The following is a 21,637-nucleotide window of genomic DNA, read 5'->3' as shown; positions in this document are numbered from 1 at the left end:
GGAAACAGTATGGCACCACTTCCTGTTCACAAATTCTCATAATACAGTGAAACAATACACTAAAATATGTTTCTGAAAACATTTAAGTCGAGAAATAGGCAAAGAAGTAACAGAATCTTGGTTTATATTTGATCATTGCTGCTTAGTTTTTTTAACTCGGTAATTTAATCCCTGTTTTAACAATACAGGAAACAGTATGGCAACCACTTCCTGTTCACAAATTCTCATATTAAAGTGAAACAGTACACTTAAATGTTTCTGAACATTTTTAGGTGAGAAATGGGCAATACAGTTACAAAATCTTGGTTTATATTTTATCAGCACTGCTTAGGTTTTGATCTCAGTAATTTAATCCCCGTTTTTACAATACAGGAAACAGTATGGCACCACTTCCTGTTCACAAATTCTCATAATACAGTGAAACAGTACACTAAAATATGTTTCTGAAAACATTTAAGTCGAGAAATAGGCAAAGAAGTAACAGAATCTTGGTTTATATTTGATCATTGCTGCTTAGTTTTTTTTAACTCGGTAATTTAACCCCTGTTTTAACAATACAGGAAACAGTATGGCAACCACTTCCTGTTCACAAATTCTCGTATTACAGTGAAACAGTACACTAAAATATGTTTCTGAATAATAATAATAATAAATAATAATAATAATAAATAATAATAATAACTTATTATCACATATTGGCTGTCAATTTTTTTTTTTTTTTTTATAAATATCGTGTGAATGAATTCTTAGTCTAAATTAATTTGAATGCAGCCCACATACAATTGGTCAGGCCTTACTTTGAAGGAGAAGACCAGTAAAGCAATTGAAGCAGCATTTCATGTCACACGTCCGCTATCACACTCCTCCCTCAGGCTACAGAATTCCTCTTTCCTCTCCGTCTTCTGTCTTTACTTCATTTTTATGCATTGCAATATTCTCTTCGCCCATTTCCATCATCCATCTCCCCTTCTCTTTTTTGTCACTCATTACCTTCTAGACAAAAGTCCCACTTATAAGCAGCTCCACCAGGTGAATAGGCTTCACTGTTTCCATCTGTCTGGGAGAAAATAGCCAGAGGTCCAGCATGGTTTAATATGTGTGTCGCTGTGGGGGATGCCATTTCTGCTGCAGCAGCATGGAGCATTATTGTAATTAATCTGAAGATGGGCTATTACATTTGCATGATATCACATTGCCTTTTCTCACAATGAGATTAGAGGATTTAGCATGCATGGCCTGCATTTAATGCATCCAGTGCACAACATTGTGTTGCTCTCTCTCTGTTGTCTTCCCTCTCGATTAACTAGTGAGAGTGATATCCAATAGGACGTGTCGGCGTAATTAGCTGTGTCCTGGGGTTGTATTAGCTCACACACTCTGCCGAGCTCAGCTAGATAAAATCTGACACTACTTTCTGTGTGTGTGTGTGTGTGTTCATTACCACACTCCCCCTATGTCATCAGACATGTCTCCTCTCCAGCAGAGTAGAGACGTAGCAGGCCTGAATCAAACAGTGAGTTTGATTGTTTCACCTTGAAATGCCTCTGAAGACTTCACCCCCCCATGTGTTTGTGTGTGTGTGTGTGCTCTGCCTGTGTATGTGTCTACAGTATATGTGCAAAGATGCACGTGCTAGTCATGAATAATGAAGAAGATGTCAGGATGGACCGAGACATTTACCTGACAGCGGCACACTGCTCCACCTCGAAATCTATCTCAGCCTGCTGACGGGAGTTACTGTCACCCTTTGGCGACTGTGATTCAGCCGGCTCATGCAATGCAAAGAATGTATTTCAACAAATCATTTAGTCCAGCCCTGAAAAATTAATGTCTTGTCTTTGTCTTTTACACGGCAGCACATTTTTCAAGTTTTGACAGAGACATTAATTAAAGACAGTATATGCACAGGAGTATCTAGGCGCCGTTGGTGCGGTGATGTAATGGCAATTTGCAAATAAATTAATGCCAGCTCAATGCACATGTGACAGAGGCTCGAACACACTGCAAGACAAAACACACACAGTACATTTCCTGCTCCCCACGGTGCAGTTTATAAGAGCCCATTAATGCCAACACGCTTCTATACGTTTGTGACGACCATACGCATCAATCTGTGGCTCTTCCTTATGGAACACGCAACAGAAGCTAACGCTCGTGGGCCTGCACTCATGTGTAACTTCATCCATTGACACACTTACAAGAATTCTTCCACTAATGTGGTGTGTTTGTGCTTACATGTGCCAATCTGTGTGCAAGCAGAGATTTGATTGTTCCGGGTGAGCGCACTCACATGCCATATGTTTACAGGCAAACACGTGGTCGACGGGGCATCTCAGTGGTGCACATGGGATGTATTAGTAAGCAGTGGTCATGTCGTCTTAAGGAGCAATGCATCGTGAAGGAAGACAGCTACACGTAGCACTAAATAACTCCATGAAGACTGCCTAAATATAGGAGCCTGAGTTGTGGCTGTGAAATATAGGACTGGCAATTGCAAGATGCTTAAGTTGTTTAAGTTACAAGGACTGGGATCAGGTTTGTTTTGACAAAGTCTTTACATTGGCAGACTGACAGACTATCCAACAGAGAAGCCACTTATGATGCGTGACTTACAGACCCTACTCTGGATGTTGACCTTTGTGAACGTCAGTGAACGTTGTAGAAAAATGCAGCAAAGTAAACTTTCGATTGTGGTTCAGACTAAATATTCTTAGTCTTTAATTTTCATGGACTAATCTTATACACAACTTTTGATTTGTCTTTTTAACATTTTAGTGTACTGTTTGGCTGTAATGTGAGAAACTGAACAGGAAGTGGGCGCCATACAAAACCGTTCTAATGAACCTTCATTAATATAGGCCTATATTTTATCTACAAGTGCACGTCACACACTGAGCGAGCCGCCTGTTAATGACGCTGTGGGCTAATGGGCATGTAGCTACTTCCATGTTTCAGATGATACGTCATGTTTGTAGTCGACCAATGAAGATGAGTTTACATATCACCTTGGGTTCGTCCTTCACCTTCTCAAAATGATCCCACACTTTGGATTTCCTGCCCGACATGTTATTAACTAGCCTGTGGAATAACCGCAGGTACCAGCCCTGGAAATTAACCTGACTCCTGTTTGACTGCTGAGCGTGGCCTCTTCCTGTGTCTGTCCTTTCAAATTAAATTCCCATATGGTCCAGTTTTGATTTATTTTCACAAGGCACAGCTCTGAACAGTTTCACTTTTTTTTTTTTTCCTCTGCGACTAAGCGACCAATGAAATCTCGCCAAGTAATGACCTTTCTGGTCGACTAATGTTTGGTCGACTATTAGGCGGCAGCCCTAGAAAATACTGGGATCAAACACTGCATTCAAAAAGCGAAGATGAAAGGTTTGGTTATGATGCGCCCATATCGAAAGTATTTGCGTCCATGTACTTTCTAGACAGCACAGTCTTATGAAAAGACCATTGTCCAGTGTTGAAATACTTTAAGTTTTTTCCTTCTTCTCTGCAGTGTGGACCCCGCCTTCCGTCACTACGCTGACCGCCCTGATCGTGTCGTTGAATCTGGACAAAAGGTTTTCATCGTGACACACCAGACCATGGACAGGAACAGGAAGTGGGTGCCGGGCTTTGGAGCTGTACTATTGACACTTTTGGGTCACATGACGTCAGCGCTGGAAGTGCCTCTTGATCGTAAGTTTTGTCCCAACCAATGTAACTGAACTTTTTTACCAACTATTCCTCTCGAATCAACACTTTATTCTCTATGGGAAACTAAGAAAATTACACTCAGCACTTTCATATTTTGTAATTATGTCATAATGAACATTACAGAGTCTACGGCCCAATCAAAAAGCTTTAACTGGTTTACATGTGTTTCAGCTTTGCATGTTTCGGCATGGACTCAAGTTTGTGTCTTTAAGTTATGAAATTCAGTCTGAGAAACTGTCTCTTTATATATCGCACATCCTGTGTGACATTATGATGCCTTCAGCTACTTTTCTTGCATTGATTGAACCTGCCTGATGAACCTTAAGCCATAGAGGGAAGTCACATCTCTACCAAACTTCAGACAGGCTCAGTTAAATGCTTAAAAGTACCTGAACATGCAACTTTTTCACCTGAACCTGTTCTTTCCTCCTTGCAAAAAACTAACACCTTTCCTCAACATTCTATCACTGTGGTACGGCGTGTCACGCTGGACAAAAAGCTAAAGTACTGGAAGGATGTAAGTTGCCTAAAACACTGCTGTGACTTGTAGAGTTTTTGCACTTAACTTATTTTGCTTTTGTGTGGATTTTTAGCAACGTTAGATGTGCATGCAGTTATCTCAACACTGTTACTGTGTGAAGTGACTTGCTTGGTTTTGGAGTGGTGCTTGGTTTATGTCAGTTCATGGTACCGGTAAGTTGTCATCAAGTCAGGCAGCTTTTTGCAGCTCCAGATGGTGTTGCACTTGGTTGTGTGAATGCTTGTTGCATGCATATGCTTGATTCTGTAATCCTCCCAGTGTGTCATGTTTACATTTCGCTGTCTGAACGATGCTTCCATTCATGTTTCTCCAGTGCCCCAACCCCCCACGATCACGCTACAGTCCCCGAAGGATTACATCTTTGATCCGCGGGAGAACATTGTCATCCACTGTGAGGCGAAGGGGAAGCCTCATCCCAGGTGAGACAATCCGCTCCTCCCATCCCACTGATGCTTGTTCATCTGTCCTTGCCACACACTACGAGCATATTTCACTGGTTACTCTTCCAGTTGACAGTGTCATCGAGCTGGTGAAGTGATGACATGCTCAAGATTCTTCCTGAGAGTTGCAGAAATCAAGAGCAAACCGATTTCTCATTCACTTTTACAGTCCTCTGTGGGTAATTATAGATCAGCTTTGTTTATGAGGACAACTTAACCTGGAGCGGTGTGGAAATATGAATCACCATGGCAACTGTTGTCATGGAGACCACTTGAGAAACACACCTGGCAGAGAGAATTAGACACAGTTTAGATTTGCCACCAGCCTCCGAATCAAGTTAGAACGCGCTTAACTCCCTGCTATGAAATCAGTGATTACAATCAGTCGGCATGGACGGCCCACAATGCACCTTGATGATCTGAACAAACAGGCTAATTCTGTGACATTTCCACCTTTGTGTTTCCTCATTGCGTCTAGCCTAGAAAACAGTGATAATTATTGTTCTTGTTGATCCTAGCTTTTCCTGGACGAGAAATGGGACCCACTTCGACGTAGAGAAAGACTCCAAAGTTCTGATGAAGCCCGGCTCAGGGACTCTGGTTATTGACATCAGCGGGGAAAAGGCCGAGGCCTACGAGGGGACGTACCAGTGTACGGCTCACAACGAGCACGGCACTGCCGTATCCAACAGCATTGTCATCAGGCAGTCCAGTAAGACTTTTGATAATATTCAATTGTTTCCATTGGTTTTTGTAAATTAGAATAGTTTCCCAGTCCCAGTTTCCAGCCCATCACTTTTGCAAATATGAATCCATGTTCATTCATTCATCCATACTATTGTGAGGTATGGGAAGCCATGAGAACCTTTGTCTGATGTTTGTGACTCGCAGGGTCCCCCTTGTGGTCGAAAGAGAGAAATGAGGCTATCGTCGTGCAGACGGGGGTCTCCCTGGTGCTGCAGTGCCGACCCCCTGCAGGGCTGCCCCCTCCTGTCATCTTCTGGATGGATAACAGTGAGTCATTCGCATTTGTTTATATCTGCACACACTGTAAAAGAACATAGAGAACTGATGGAAAAACAAGGCCTCATAAACCCCCAGGTAAGATCAGTTCGTGTAAAACTAAACCAAACAAGCTGCTTGCACTCACAATTTCATGTCCAACTCTTTCTCTCCCCACTTTCCAGACTTCCAGAGGCTACCGCTGGATAAACGCGTGTCCCAAGCTCTGAATGGAGACTTGTACTTTTCCAACGTTCTCCCAGAGGACACCAGGAGCGACTACATCTGCTACGCTCGCTTCCCTCACACACAAACCATCCAGCAGAAGCAACCCATCTCAGTCACCGTGCTGGACAGTAAGTCAGGACACTGAATAAACTCCAAAATGTTACTGGTTACATTTTATTCGCCAGAAAGAAATGTTGGCATTGTATGTTTCTGCAAAAACCACAAATACCTCACATTTTTATGTTTCATAAGTATGACATGGTCTATGAGCTGACTTTGTCATTGGCAGAGGAGATGGTGGATGTGTGTGTGGACCACCATTTGAGACCAACAAACAATACCATTTGATGACCATTTATGTATTCTACCTTTTGAGTTTTGTGTTTGTAGCAGTCGAACAATTGTCACAATACTCTGCAGCAGCCCAATATCCTGTACTTACATGCATTTTTACAAGCTAAAGCATTGGTTAATACACTCGGGCCGGGAAAGCCATTGTAGAAGTAACACATTTCCTGTTTTTCTTCTAGTTTTGCATGCTTATGACTTTCTGTTATATTACAGTGGAAACAATGAATGAGACTGTGGCTGCTTTGTACAATTTCACTGATTTCTTTATTGGTGAGTTCTGCTGGTTTATTTCCATTCAGCCCCCCCTCAGTGTGAACCCAACCCTGTTGTTACTCCTCGGCCTTAACCATACCCAGCACACACGCTCACCTCACACTTGGCCTCAGTCCTATCCTCTGTGACTTTATTAACAAGCGCTTCCTCAAGGTTCTCTCTCGGCCAAACAGCCATATCCATGTTCCCTTCTGTATATGATAACATGTTCAAGCCCAAGATGTTCTGAGCAGCCTTCAAAGCATGCTGTCAGCTATCATAAATATACTTAGGACTGATCTCATGATCTGCTACATCAAGCACACTCAGTGATAGTCCAAGATGGCCACATAAGCAGCATGATATTCGTCTTTTGGCATGGAGGAAAATTGATTCGTTATCTATTTTCCGACCCTTTCGGCAAATATATGTTGAAGAAACCAAGATCTTCTGAACTTCTGAGGGATGTGTGTGCGCGCCCCTGGGGGTTGCTTTCCACCATGATGAGACCCCTGTGTTGCCATAGCAACAAACCGAGGGCTACTCCTCTCAGATTCTGAGATAGTGCTCATACAGCTTGTAACAAGTCCTACAGAAAAAAGAAAAAAAAGAAAACGCACATTGTGTTGGGTCATCACTAACTCATTTACTGTCCCTTCTGTCCACTTTGACAAACCACTTTCATGACTCTTCATAGTGTGTTTCTGCTGCCTATTTCCTTCGTGAGAATATGAATGACCCTCTGAGTTCCTGGCCTTCATGTCTTATTGTTGCAGTCTGGTTCTGATTTGGTTGTGTGTCCCTTCGTGTTCAGACAGCCCAGAGGGGGAGCGTCGCCCCGGTTTCATGTTGCCTCTGGGCACCACCAGCACCAAGATGGTTCTGAAAGGGGAGACTCTGGAGCTCGAATGCATCGCCGAGGGCCTGTAAGGGTGCATCTTCGTAGCAGCATGTGCTTTGGGTATTCATAAAAGTATCTGACAGAACAAAAACTGAAATGCGGAAACAAAATGTTGTGATTGTTTCTGGGACAGGCCCACTCCAGAGATCTCCTGGCAGAAGGATGGAGGAGAGCTGCCAGGCAGCAGGACGTCCTTTTTTAACTTCAAGAAAACACTCAAGGTTTCTGAGGTGAATGAAGCTGATGGTGGGGACTACCGCTGTACAGCCACAAACAACCTGGGCACTATACACCACATCATCAAGGTCACTGTCAAAGGTATGCAGGTTAACCAAGTGGATTTCTTGTGTCAGTCAGTGCATCAAGTATTATTTGGAATGGGAATTGAAGGTTTCTTAGGCAATTTTGGACTGAGCCTGAATGAAGGCTTGATTTACGACACAACAAATTGAGTCAACCTTTGCCCAACCAAAACAGGGATAGGATGGTGCTTTTGTTTTCGATAGCTAGCCTGTTAGCTATCCCCACTTACCAAAGAAAATCAGTTTTTTGTAGTCACTATCACCAGTAGTGTAAATTGCCGACGGTGGAACACGTGATTTTTTCCCCATAAGTGTTCCACTTTGTCCTGCTCTATTGTGCTTAGATAGGCTATTACTAACACAACCATGAGTTCTTCGCCCTAACCCTTACCACATCGAACCTCAATGTGACCCGTACTGGCCAATCACAGCATGGCAGGGCTGGACTAGGTGTAATGCTCTAGGTTACAACAACCAAAGTAACTGTGCAAACTGTGAGTAGTTGCTAGGCACTGAAGATAATGGAAAGCAATCTGGTTCCATTTGCGACAGTGGCAGCAACAATACCATTCGGAAACCCTGTTGGGTGGGGAAAGTTGTCCATTTCCACTTTAACCGACACATTTTAATCATACATTTACATAGATACAAATATTTCTGCATCCCTAAATATTCTGCCACATAAAGTAGTGGAGGCTCTTCTTTCATCAGTCTGTCAAAGTTCTCGCTCCTCCTTGTGTCATCCACAGCGGCTCCTTTCTGGGTCAGCGCTCCCAGGAACCTGATCCTCGCCCCCAATGAGACTGGCATCCTGACTTGTCGAGTCAGCGGAGAGCCCAAACCCAAGATTAGCTGGTTTGTCAATGGAGTCCCCATAGAGAGTGAGTAAAATGAGACCATGCTTTATAGAATCTACTACATTTAGGCACACTTATATCCAAAGCAACTGACAGAGTAAAAATCAACATCCAGAGTTGTAGTGGGAATTTAACTCCACTTCATGGTATTCTATATAGTTTTACTTAATGCATCAGAATTGTTATGTGCTGCTTTCTAACTACACAACTTTAAGAGGTGCTGAAAAATTGTGTTTTTTCTATGAGTCTGACTAAATATCCTATCCCTCATATTGTAGACGCCCCCGAGGACCACAGTCGAAAGGTGGAGGATGACACTGTAATTCTTAGCAATGTCCAATCAGGGTCCAGTGCCGTCTACCAGTGTAACGCATCCAATGAATTTGGCTACCTGATGGCAAACGCTTTTGTCAACGTTCTAGGTGAGTTAAACTATCTGTTTAGGTGAAAATATACAAAAGCTAATTGGAAATTTTGGAAATACAGGGCAGTGTGTGTGACGGGGGAGAAACAGTGAGTGCTAATGTTGTTTCTTTCCACAGCTGAGCCACCAAGGGTGCTCACTCCGCCCAACCGAGTGTACCAGGTCATCACTAACAACCCTGCGTTACTTCACTGCGCCTCCTTTGGCTCACCGATACCAACCATCACATGGTATGTTACAGATGTTACAGTGAAATAAAGGACAAAGGCAAATTCAATGAGAAAATGTAAACCATACAAACTGTTTTAAAGCAACTGCAAGGAACTTTACTTTTGTGTGGATTTTGTTTTGGTGGCCCCTTTGAGTAAACTCGGTGTTTCCTGAGATGAAAACTAGATTTCCCATGAGCACCAGCATCTAATGTCATAAAGATCTTGATCTGGCCAGAGGATGCATTTGTTTGAAGGGTGCAAAGTGATGCTAACACATCCATTTGTGGGCATGTAAGATTTATAACTGAAATACGATGATGGTGAAACAAAGTCAATTTTGTTGTAGTCACCATATATTTATGTAAAACCATGTCTTGTAATGCATGTTATAGATAATAGACATATTGCCTACCTCTTGAGGAGGACGAGGTCATATTCAGGATCTGTTTCAAGACTTTGACTCCTGCAGTTCTCTCTCTGTTGAATGACCAACCAAGGTTGATGTGTTTTTGCCTCTGCTCTTGCAGCATTGGTCTTAACAAAATATAACGTTGATTTAAAATTCTCAGAAGGAAAATCTCCTAGTTCCTTCACTAGCTATCGTACAACTCACTTCAAAACTTGTAAACAAGAGGCGCAGCTAGTCTGCCTGCCATAAATGGTTTTGACTGATTTCATGGGGAATTGGACCCAGGTACATGCGTCAAGAATAACACTATAGAAATAGCCAGTGCTCTCTCTTTGGTTCAGTTCAATTGAACTCAAGTTTCTTTGCTTCCTAAGTGGGGTTCTTTTGGGCAGGTATGAACACAGCAATCGCACTCAGGTGTACACCTGGTCTCGGTCTGGTTACAGATGAACTCTGGTGTGGTTCATTTGTGGTTAGAACATATGCCGACCTTGATGACACGGACATGATGACCAGCGCTAAAAATCAACCTGCATAGTTGTCGTCTTCTTCAACGTTTTGTTTACTTCCTGGATTTTTCCCGGATGGAAATTCTGTCCAATCAAGAGCAGCTTTCAAGTGCAAAGCATTTGATCTGGTCTGCTTGTAAATGCTGCCGTGAGAACACAAACCAACTTTCGGCAATTATGCAACTTTGCAACAAAATTAGTCCCAACTTTCGGCAATTATGCAACTTTGCAACAAAATTAGTCCCTGATTCAGACCAAAGCAAGACAAGTCTAGGTCTGAAAGCACCCTGAGTCATTAAGAGCGTGTTTACACTTGGTTTTAACATGCGTTTTGGAGATCTGAACACAAGTGGACAGCTGATGCACATTGCCATTCACACGTCTGTTATGTGTCTTCAGCTGACTGCTTGTGTCCAGATTTCATTTACTGCTTATGTCTCTTATGCTCGAGGGTCAAAAGGCCCTACAGAGATTTATGTCCACACACTCACTAGCTTCTTGCTAGCATTACGTTAGGGATTGTGTCTGTCCAGCTGGAGGTATCACTGTCAGCAGGATTCAGCACGTATCCTTCCATCGAGCAAAGCCATGGATGGTCACAACACTTAGTCCAACTTGCCGTAAAATGGGAAGTCACCAAAACAGTGACCACCTGTTGCACTGATGACGTAGTCCTCGTCTGGGACGCATCGAGAGGCATTCGTTTTTACATTACAAAAGATGTGTGGTCAAATGCGTCTTAGACCACCTCAGCAGTTGTTTGAGTGATCGAATCACAATGCGTCTTGTTGGTTGTGTCTTGTATTCAGTGCTGTCCACTTGTGATCAGATCACCCATGTTAATACAAGGTATAAACAGGGCCATAGAGGCATCCGTATTAAATTGAGGCCAATTCATAACCATATAAAACTCCTTGCAGCTGCTTTATCAATGTACATTTTCTTCAAGGCTCACATGTACACATGTTTGCGTGTGTAACGCCACTGAGATTCAAAGTCTTGCTTGTTCAGCCATTTCTCCAACAATTCATAAAGCCACATCGTTTACCGTTTTCGTGCAGGTTCAAAGACAGTCAGACCAGCATCAAGAATGGTGACCCTTATGTGATCCATGAGAATGGCACGTTGGAGATCCATGTGGCCCAGCCGCTTAACAGTGGGAAGTACACCTGCATTGCCACTAACAACCTGGGGATCAAGGAGAACCATGTCTACCTGGAGGTTAAAGGTCAGTATGAGAATTGGTGGTTCAGTTTGGGGCCTGTTAAAAATATTATTTTAACAGATTGAGATTTTAGGCCTCTATAAACACAGATTTTTTCAATCCTCTAGAGCCGACCCGTATCCTGAGGCAGCCAGAGTACAAGGTGGTGCAGAAAGGAATGAGTGCTGTTTTCGAATGTAAAGTCAAACACGACCCGTCCCTTGTTCCGGTCATGACCTGGCTCAAAGACAGCGGAGAGCTGCCTGATGACGAGAGGTACAAAGACCTTAAGACTCATGAGAGATGACTTTATTCAGGGCTGTACCCGACTCAGAATTATGTCACTCGAATTAGATTTGGCAGTTTAATACAAATATTTGGCGATTCTTTTTTTCTATATGAAGCTCAATTATATAGTTTGTTGTTGTGTGACTTTGAACAGTAGAGAAATGAAAAATGCACCATCCTTCTGTGATACTCTGTCATCAGGTTTGTTGTGGACACGGACTTGGACAGTCTGACCATCAAAGACGTGAGAGCTGGAGATGAGGGGACCTACACCTGCATCATGAACACCACCCTGGACAGGGACTCAGCCAGTGCCATGCTGACTGTCGTAGGTATGTTCACAGTGCATTCAAGGGTGTTTACAGGTTACCAGAGCTCAGGGATTGTGTGGAGAAATTACACAATGCACAAAGTTTTAATTGTCCTGCTGATGATTTATACTCCTAAAAAAATCTGGTCTTTAGTGAAAAGCACTGAAACCATTTTTCAGTGGGTATCAGCTGTAATCTAATTTAGTGTCTCATTACAACAAAATTTTCCCTGCTGTTTCTAATATCTCTCACTAACATCTAATCTCTTCTTGCACTTTATTCTTGCTTCTTGCTGTCTCAGAGGCTACTCCCACTCCAGCTATTGTCTACGGTAAACAGTCACCACAGATTAGGATTCTGTAGCATCAAATTCTGTTTGTAAAACCTCTCATTTCACCTCAATTTTTATTTCATTTTGGCTGTTCTTCTTGATTTCTTTGTTTCATATTGTGCCATTTGATATTTATTGAGTTTTATTTTATATAGAGTACGCATTTTACAATTTGAAGCATTTTATTTGATTGTGAAAAACAGCCTCTGCACACTCACGGTTCACCCACACAGGTGTTTTCACTTCACCTGCCTGATTAGACGCCCTCTCAGGTGTTTGTGATCGTGCTCAGACTGAGACTGACTGCAGAGGTCTAATCAGCCAGGAGTGAAGACACCTGTGTGGGTGTGCCTGCTCTGAAAATGTTTAACTGCACAAAATAAAAATGCAGTTTTTAAACACAATAAAAAGGCTTTACTGACAAAATTATACAACTTTTTCCAATCTGCCTCCTGCGTTTGTGATATGTTTGTCTGCAGTTCAGCTCTGTTAGTTTACTTTTATGCCATAGGTTTTAAGTGAAAAAAAAAAAAAAAAATCTTAAGTATAAAATTCAAAATTAACCTCATTTAGCTGTTTTCACGGTCAAATTTTCAGCTTGCTTTAGACTTGCTTTAATCAGATAGAGAGTGATTTTTAATATTTTCTGTGGTTCTTGGCTCCTCGGTGTGTTTACAGAGAAACCTGACCCTCCGACTGACCTGGAACTGACAGACCAGACAGACAGGAGTGTTCAGCTCACCTGGATCCCTGGAGATGAAAACAACAGTCCCACACAAAGTATGAAATGGTTATCAAACTACACTTTCCCTAACTTGAAATCAGATACAGAATGCTTTGAGAAATATTTTTTGTCCGCTTTCTTTGAGGCAAAATCTACACTTATTTTTCGTTTAAATCATCCCCAGAGTTTTTGATTCAATACGAGGATCTGCTCCACCAGCCCGGAGTTTGGGTCAACCTGACGGATGTTGCCGGTACCAGCACCACAGCGCAGTTAAGCCTCTCTCCGTACGTCTACTACTCCTTCCGAGTCCTGGCTCTGAACGACGTTGGCTACAGTGAGCCGAGCCAGCCCTCAAGCCAATACAGGACCAACCCTGCAGGTGATAAACATGGCCACCCTCCATTTAAAAGAAATACTGTGATATAGAAAATATTCAAACACTCATTGATTATAATTTTGTTTTTTTAGCTCCTGATGAAAATCCATCGGATGTTAAGGGGGAAGGAACAATGCCTGGCAATTTAGTCATCTCTTGGACAGTAAGCTATCCTTTTAGATATTTTATTTTGGGCTGAATGTGAGACAAGTTAGAATATTTCAGTAACTGACAAAAAAATAAACTCTTTGCACAGCCGCTGACAGGATTTCAGGCAAACGGGCCCGGTCTGGAGTACAAAGTGCAGTGGAGACAGAAGGACGTGGATGGGGACTGGTCCGCGAAGACTGTGGCCAATGTCTCCCAATTTGTTGTGTCTGGAACTCCGACCTACATACCCTATGAGATCAAGGTTCAAGCTTTGAACGATTATGGCAATGCGCCAGAGCCTGACGTAACGGTTGGATACTCTGGAGAAGACTGTGAGTCAACTGTTTGTTATATACTTTTTAGTTTATGCTAGAGCTGCAGACCTAACTGTTGATTCACAGTGGGATCGGTAGTGCTAGCAACACTTCAAAAGTTGTATGAGGTTTTTATCCATAGCAATCCATACTGGTTAGTTTGTGTTATTGTGCAACTGGTTTTTCAAAGGGTTGGTTTAGATTCACCGAAGTCGCACAATAACATGTCCAAACTGACCGCTTGTGGCAGCAGGAGACCAGAAACTCAGAGTTCTGCAAGGTAAAATTACTGTTTTCGTCAAAGGAGTCCAGTGGCTTTAAAGTGGGATCGGCTTCAGTTCCCTGTGGGAAAGGGCTGTCATGGTATACTCTAAAATATATTCTCAATATAGCGTACACTTCAACTTATATTGATTATTTTAGGTGGCTGCCGCTACTATCCACAGCTGCACAGTACTTTGCTTCTGTGGACAGTACTCCTGTCTGCTTCTCCAAACTAGGAGCATGCCGACCGCAGTCTACTGTATGTAATACATTGGTACCTCATAGGATCTTGAAATTCAGTCTTGACTAACTGCTTTTCTCTCATATGTCTCTGCAGTGCCTCTGGCTGCACCTGACAGTGTGCAGATCATGGTTCACAACAGCACACTAGCGGAGGTACACTGGGAGCCTGTTGCTTTCCCCTCAGTCAGAGGAAGACTGCAGGGATACAAGGTATTGTGTTTTTTTAAATGATTATTTCTGCAGCATTGGGAGTCTTTGGGTGTCCCTGGTGTGAGGGGTACTGCCATTACTTTGATTGTCTGCACAGTGCTTTTTTTTCTTTTTTAAACCCTTGCACCCACACACTCCATGGAAGCAATAAACCAGCAACACGAACTAGTGTATCGTAGACTTTGCTCTGCATTCAGACCACACACACACATCAGCACACATCCCCAACCAGTGTTTCTTACAGAATGAAGGGAAAAGCTCAGCCTATATATACACCCCACAAAATGGCTGACACTCTATCAATTATCCAATGACGTTTTGGCACGTATTGGCCAGCCTCCCGGGATGTTGTACCTCCCACACAGACATTTCAAAATAAAGCTGAAAGCAGAAAGCAAATATAACAGGTTCAACCAAAAACACACATTCAAACTCTGTAGGAAAATAAAAAGAACAAAACAGAAGCTGCCTATGTGAGAGAACACATAAACTCCATTAAAAGACAAAACATAAAACACACAGTGGTTTATTCTGGCATGTGTGTGGTCCAGGTGCAACTTCCTCAGAGGCTGGCATTGTGTGTGTCTGCTCCTCATTGGCTAACTGAGAACGAGTCAGCCATTTTGCAGTGTGTATATAAAGGCAGTGCTTTCCTTTATTCTGTAAAGTGTGTGCTGAAAGGATGTGTGTGGAGATGTGGAGGCTTGAGTTTTCTTGCACGTGTTTAGTGTGTTGTAGTGATGGTGAGATGAAGCCTCATGAAGCTTTCCAGCAAATTGGTTCAGAAAAAGGTTCATTACTCGAGGCTTCATGTGCACACGAAACCTCTCGCAAGGCACAGATGATGCTGGTGTACACAAAAAATCCAATGGCTAGTCTGTACAAATGTGGGTAAATTAGTTTCTGCCTCTCCCAGTACTCCAGTGGCTCCTCCAGTCTGCCAATATTTGTTTCAGACAGATAACGCTGAACCTCCACGGTAGCATTTGCTGTCATGTTCTGCGTTCTCCTGGCCTCCATGACCGTGTTGGCAAGATGGCGCCACAGTTTGTTACCTGAGAAGAACACACACATCATGTTAGTGAGTGTTTTAATTCATTACCTTGGGTTATAGGTTGAACATCCTGTGACACTGACGCCTGATCCGATTCTGGGGTCTGAGCCGACCTGATTATGGCAGCACACTCTGACGTCAGCCTTTTTATTGCCTCGGTGGCTTTGGTTGGACTGAAAAATCTAATGACTTTGAATCGTGGGTCCAGTAATGTGGCTAGTGACACAATGCTCATGGATTGGAGGGTGTGGAGCCTCTCCCTCAGCTGCCTAATCAGGTGGTCTCCCATGTCCCTCACCACTGCAGCTGCCGTATTTGCGGTATCTTCTTGTAATGTCTGCTCCAGCATCTTCAGCAGTGGCACAACCTTGGAGCCAGAAACATTCTCCTCTGCCGAGAGCTCCACAGTGGCATCATTAAAGGGAGACAGCATAGACATGCACCCAGCAACAATGTTAAACTCGTCCGAGGTCAGTAAGGGGATGTCAGTTTGCAGACCGGCCAAAGCGTCGGCCACTGGCTCTCTGAGCTCCATCAAACGATTAAGCATTTGATAGGTGCTGTTCCAGCGTGTCTCCACCTCTTGAATGAGCTTCAGTTTTGGCCTCCCCAGATGGTCTTGAACCTGTGTAAGCTTCTCCTTAAAAAAATACAGATGAGCAGTTAATTCAATCACTGCAGCATTAACACAAACAAAATATTAGCACTATCAAAAATTGGAATGAAGTCAAAGAACGTACCTTAGCAGTGGTGCTGCTTCTAAAGTAGCCAACCAGCTTCCTTGCCTTGGCCCGGATATCACACAGCACAGGGGTTTGATCAAGAGCCTTCTTCACCATCAGATTCAGCGTATGTGCTATGCAGATAGTGTGAATTTCAGCACTCCTAACAGTACTGAATTTAGCCTGGTGTTCTCATCAACAAAATGACAGGTAACAGCCAGGTAGGCATCCATATTAATGGATGTCCACATGTCAGAGGTAAGGTTAACTGCAGCCACCTTCAGCCTTCTCCTTAGGTGCGTCATATGTGGCCTCCACCATGGCCTTTACAGCCTAAAGGAAAGAAGAAAACAAAACGTGCTCAGTTATCAGATGTACAATGAAAGTACTCCTTTGCTTTATGCATGCACCCATACACACCTGCCTTGTGGGGAGAACATAGGTAGGATCAAGTTTGGACACAAATGCCCTAAACCCCACGTCCTCCATAATACTGAAGGGCTGTGTGTCCTTCACTATCATCGAGATTAAGGCGTCATCGAGCTCTTGTTTTGTGGTGGCTGGATAAAAGACAATATATGTAAAAACAGTTTCTGTTACTTGTCTTTCATTTGCACAATAAACAAAAGTCAACATACTAAAATTGTGACAGTATATTTTAATGGCTTACCTTGGCTGGGTGCACCTCCAGTTTCCTACTTATTTTCATGCAAGGTACGGAAGTGCCTGAACATGGATGAGGTGTTGTTACTGTATCCCAACTCCTTGGAACACAATAAACACCTCACCTTTGAATAAAAGAAGAAATAGTGAAAAATACAGTTCTTGATAAGCAAACTTAATGCATCTGTAATAATGTTATAATTAGCTTACCTTACTGTGAGTAATCAAATCAAAATGTTCCCACACAGGGCAAATCCTCCTCTTCCTCGCTGGCTCCATCCTAGCAAAACTATCCTTCTCCTACTCTCCAAACTCTCCAAATTCTCCAAACTCTCCAAATTATCCAAACTCTCCAAACTCTCCAAATTATCCAAACTCTCCAAACTCTCCAAACTATCCAAACTCTCCAAATTATCCAAACTCTCCAAACTCTCCAAATTATCCAAACTCTCCAAACTCTCCAAACTCTCCAAACTATCTTACTCNCAAACTCTCCAAACTCTCCAAATTATCCAAACTCTCCAAACTCTCCAAACTATCTAAACTCTCCAAACTCTCCAAACTCCAAATTATCCAAACTCTCCAAACTCTCCAAATTATCCAAACTCTCCAAACTCTCCAAACTCTCCAAACTATCTTACTCTCAACTGACCAAAACTCTCCTCTATCACAACCACACATATTTAATGGAACCCGTGAGGTTTATATTGCTGTCAAAACCTCGTGCCAAGAACTGAATCACTTCCCGAATCAGTCATGTGGTACAGCCGGGCAGCGAGGCTTTGGACGTCGTCAATGACGGCACTCGTCTGAAATGACACAAGCCTCGACACACGCATCGCGGAAACTCTTCCTGGATTACTCGACACGCTTCGAAGCATCGGCACGGCACGTAACATCACTAGTGTGTAGTTAACTGCCTCAGCATCTTGCCGAATGTTTGGTAACTCAGGCTTATGTGTGTTTAGGGGAGTTTTGTTTCATAAAGTGGCTTTAAATAGGTGTGGCCCACAGTAGTGGAAGCCCCTCCAGACAAACTGATCCCCTCTCAGACATGAGCAGTGTTGCAGTCTACCAACCAAAAGGAAACAATGTTGTATCCAAAGTTCTTCTATCTTTGTATTAGTTTAACATGTGCTTCCAAATGCACTGAAATCGATTACTTTAGCCAGAAGCCTGTCACACTCCTTTCTTTTTCCCCCCTAAATTACCAATTATACGATGTATTGAAAATACAATATAAAAGTCTACTTTCTCAAAGGTTAACATGATCGCATTAAGCAATCCGAACACTTTAAAACTTGCAACAGTACTGTTCGAATTGCTCCAGATCCGGAGCTTCATAGACTCTACAGCGATTCCCTAAACCTGCTCTGTTAACACATTCGTCATAACACACTTGTCAGTGGTGAGACTCTTTACTCTTCCGATGGAATTCTCACCTACCGGAAAGACAGTGTGTCAAGCCACCTGGGTCACTGGATCACAGTGCTGAGTGAGCCCCAGTCCTCAGGCGTCAGGCCCCCACTTCTCTACCCTCTCCGACGGCGAGGTTGAGGTTAGATCCTTACCCTGTAGCTGTGCAGTCCACACTAGCGATCCCGCCGACAGCCCCAAGTGTGGTGGCAGTTAGAGTCTTGTCTTTCTGTAAGTTTAATTCAGCATCTGCCAATGGACTCACAACTAACAGTCATGAATGAGGGGTCATATCATTCTAAAAGTCATAAATAGAATTTAAGAAATGAAACAAATGCCCCAAAATCATCTTACTGAAAATATGAGAGGTGCAGTTTAACAATTTGAAGGGGATTTTAAGACTTTTGCATCCTGTGGGCCAGGGCTGCACCTAACGATTATTTCCACTGGTGATTCTTTTTGATTAATCGAACAGTTGTTTGGTCTTTAAAACGTCAGGAAATGGTAAAAAAAAATGTCTACTGGTGTTCCCTAAAGCCCAAGATGACACCCTCAGATGTCTTGTTTTGTCCATAACCAAAATTGATTCTGTCATTGAAGAGTAAAGAAACCAGAAAATATTCACATTTAATCAACTGGAATCAGAGAATTTTGTGCTTTCTGTCCTTAAAAATGTACTCAGACTGATCGATCGTCAAATTAGTTGGCGAATGATTTAAAAATCGACAATCAATTTAATTGTTGCAGCTCTCATGTGGGCACTATCATGTCACTTATACATACTGAGAAGTTAAAAACGACTGATGGATGACTTCCAGGAAATCACCCCTGTCCTCCAGAACCTCCACTGGCTTCCTGTCCCACAGTGCATCCAATTCAAAGTCCTTCTCCTCACTCACAAAGCCCTCCATAACCAGGGCCCCTCCTACCTCACTGACCTGCTCCACCGCCACACTCCTTTGTTTTATAAATGCAGTCCATTTAGCCGAGCTTGAGTTAATTTGATCACCTCACCTGGAAGTTGACACAACAGCTTGAAAGCTCTCTCAAGCCTGGTGTTTCATCTTTGTGTGTATGATGTCCTCACCATGTTGATGATGAAATAATAGTGCACATCAGGTTGACATCTAATGAACTCCTGGTGTGTCTCCTTTAGGTTTACTACCGGCGTGAGCGCGGCTTGCACGAGACAGAGGAGGACACGGACCAGCAGGAGCAGGTTTTGACGTTCAGTGGGAATCGTAGTGAGGGACGTCTGCCAGGGCTCCAACCTTACAGCGTATACAACCTCACCATCAGGGTCCTCAACAGCAAAGGAGAAGGGCCTCCTAGCCACAGCAAGAAGTTTGAGACACCTGAAGGAGGTGTGTATGCTGACGTTGGCGGATATGGTGGCTCTGTCGGCCTGGAGCATCATACATGTACTAATCCTCCAATAAAGCACTTTTGTTTTATCACAAAATGGTTCCAAAGGTTTGTCCGACTTCACAATGGGTCGTCACACTTGCACAAAATCAGCCTGTCAATACATTAGAACCTCTCTTCTGTTGTATCAACCTACAGCTGCTACAGCTAACACCATTAGTACTACTTCTGTGACGAAAACTTGATCAAAGCCACCCAGAATCACCATAGCATCCCCCTGACATTGCCTAACGACCATCCAGAGCGTCCATAGAAAACATCCCAAACAACCTAGCAAACCTGTAGCTATACCCTAGCAACCACGTGCAGTAGAACACCATAGCACTCTCCTTATAACCCCCAGCAACCATCCGGTTACACCCTTGAAACCTCACAGAGCACTCTATGACGTGAATATGCCCTAATAATCATAGCTTTATGTTTTGCTCCACAACCTATGGATGGTTCTGTGTAACATCCAGATGCTGACTTTGGTTCTGATTTTGTTTTCAGTCCCAGGGCCTCCTTCTTTCCTGAACGTCATGAAACCTAGTATGGACTCTCTCACTCTGGAATGGGGTCCACCAGCGAGCAACAATGGACGCCTTGCTGGATACACACTAAAATATCAGCCAGGTAGGTTTACAGGTTGCCTGACACACCTGAACTCTACCTAATGTCCTTTTATCACATTTGAAACTTCTGTTGAGCTTTTTGATTGAAGCTTTGAATATCTTCCATATTTTATTTAGCACCTTAAAAGATCCTCAAACAAAATCCTCACTTTGTGATTCCTCAGATTAAAGGAGTCAACATCACGTAATGTGTTTTTTATTTTTTATTTTGTGGAATGGTTTATCAGTCAAGGTGACTTGTTGTGCCCGCCCATTAACGTCAACAGAAATGGCACCAAAGTTATGCTGTCATTGACACTATGACCTCACCTGCTTTTATAGTTTCCATGGTAGCTGACTGAAAGTAAACGGGGACCACAGCTGTTGTCTTAGCAACAGGAAAGCAATGAAATGGCCTATATGTGAAATTTGAACACATGCTGCGTTTTGATTAATTTGCATGCGTTTTGTCACTAAAATAAATTTTGATGAAAAGAAATATATTTGGAAAAAAAAGGTCTGTCAGAAATGTTTTTTGTTACTATTGCCCCAAGGAAATAAAAAAGAAAAAAATCTATTGCTTTTTTTCTTAGCATGGACATTAAAGAGTTAATTTCGCTCACATGTGATTGTACCCTTATGCAGCATCTGTGCAAATCGAAAACCACGTCCTATATTCCTAACTTCAACCTTTTCCCTTTCCAATTTCCTTTCCTCTGTAACACTGCCCCTGCAGTCAACAACACCAGTGAACTGGGACCGGTCAAGGTCATGAACCTCCTGGCCAATGAGACCACCGTCACCCTGGGCAACCTGAACTCCAGCATGCTCTACAAGTTTTACTTAAGTGCAAAGACAATCAAGGGCTCTGGCCCTGTCATCACAGAGGAGGCCTTCACAGTCATGGACACAAGTGAGTTATTTCAGCTCCATCTGTAGCCAAATGTAGCCCAACAGGAGGAAAAGGTCAATGTCATATATCAGTGGTATTTACTGGAGTGCAGGGGTCAGCATCACAGTGCCCCGACAGATACAAGGGATTCCTGTGATTTTTAAAAGCACGAGATCCTACTGCATTCCACGCCTTATACCCCCTCTATCTCTTTCTCTTTTTCCTTCTCTCTGAAGTTCGTACTCAGCCCACTGTAGGGCCGGGCAAAGGTAACCCAAGTTTGCCACTGGAAGCACCTGCATGTTATCCATATGATAAAAA

At 43.0% G+C, this 21,637-nt stretch overlaps 1 protein-coding gene across 9 annotated transcripts in view; it reads left to right on the top strand.

Moving 5' to 3' along the window:
• The window catches only part of nrcama (neuronal cell adhesion molecule a), an 84,682-nt gene that overhangs the window by 50,167 nt on the left and 12,878 nt on the right, over window positions 1-21,637 (top strand). For 2 of the 9 annotated variants that reach the window (XM_050036598.1, XM_050036596.1), the window contains exons 3-25: window positions 3,506-3,687; window positions 4,205-4,222; window positions 4,560-4,665; window positions 5,205-5,398; window positions 5,578-5,700; window positions 5,874-6,044; window positions 7,334-7,445; window positions 7,554-7,738; window positions 8,472-8,603; window positions 8,858-9,001; window positions 9,122-9,233; window positions 11,195-11,361; window positions 11,466-11,613; window positions 11,827-11,957; window positions 12,238-12,267; window positions 12,946-13,047; window positions 13,176-13,373; window positions 13,463-13,533; window positions 13,627-13,852; window positions 14,436-14,551; window positions 19,563-19,770; window positions 20,324-20,446; window positions 21,161-21,337. In XM_050036598.1, the coding sequence (XP_049892555.1) occupies window positions 3,594-3,687; window positions 4,205-4,222; window positions 4,560-4,665; window positions 5,205-5,398; window positions 5,578-5,700; window positions 5,874-6,044; window positions 7,334-7,445; window positions 7,554-7,738; window positions 8,472-8,603; window positions 8,858-9,001; window positions 9,122-9,233; window positions 11,195-11,361; window positions 11,466-11,613; window positions 11,827-11,957; window positions 12,238-12,267; window positions 12,946-13,047; window positions 13,176-13,373; window positions 13,463-13,533; window positions 13,627-13,852; window positions 14,436-14,551; window positions 19,563-19,770; window positions 20,324-20,446; window positions 21,161-21,337 (3,088 nt within the window). In that variant the 5' untranslated portion in view covers window positions 3,506-3,593. Of the gene's footprint in view, window positions 1-3,505; window positions 3,688-4,204; window positions 4,223-4,559; window positions 4,666-5,204; window positions 5,399-5,577; window positions 5,701-5,873; window positions 6,045-6,480; window positions 6,538-7,333; window positions 7,446-7,553; window positions 7,739-8,471; window positions 8,604-8,857; window positions 9,002-9,121; window positions 9,234-11,194; window positions 11,362-11,465; window positions 11,614-11,826; window positions 11,958-12,237; window positions 12,268-12,945; window positions 13,048-13,175; window positions 13,374-13,462; window positions 13,534-13,626; window positions 13,853-14,435; window positions 14,552-19,562; window positions 19,771-20,323; window positions 20,447-21,160; window positions 21,338-21,552; window positions 21,586-21,637 lie in introns of all 9 variants that reach the window. The other 7 variants (XM_050036599.1, XM_050036597.1, XM_050036600.1 and 4 more) reach the window with 6 other exon arrangements.

This window comes from Epinephelus moara, chromosome 23, assembly GCF_006386435.1.
Source record: "Epinephelus moara isolate mb chromosome 23, YSFRI_EMoa_1.0, whole genome shotgun sequence".
Lineage (NCBI taxonomy): Eukaryota > Metazoa > Chordata > Actinopteri > Perciformes > Serranidae > Epinephelus > Epinephelus moara.
Note: the sequence above shows the minus strand (reverse complement) of the source record. Positions and strands in the feature narration are given on the sequence as shown.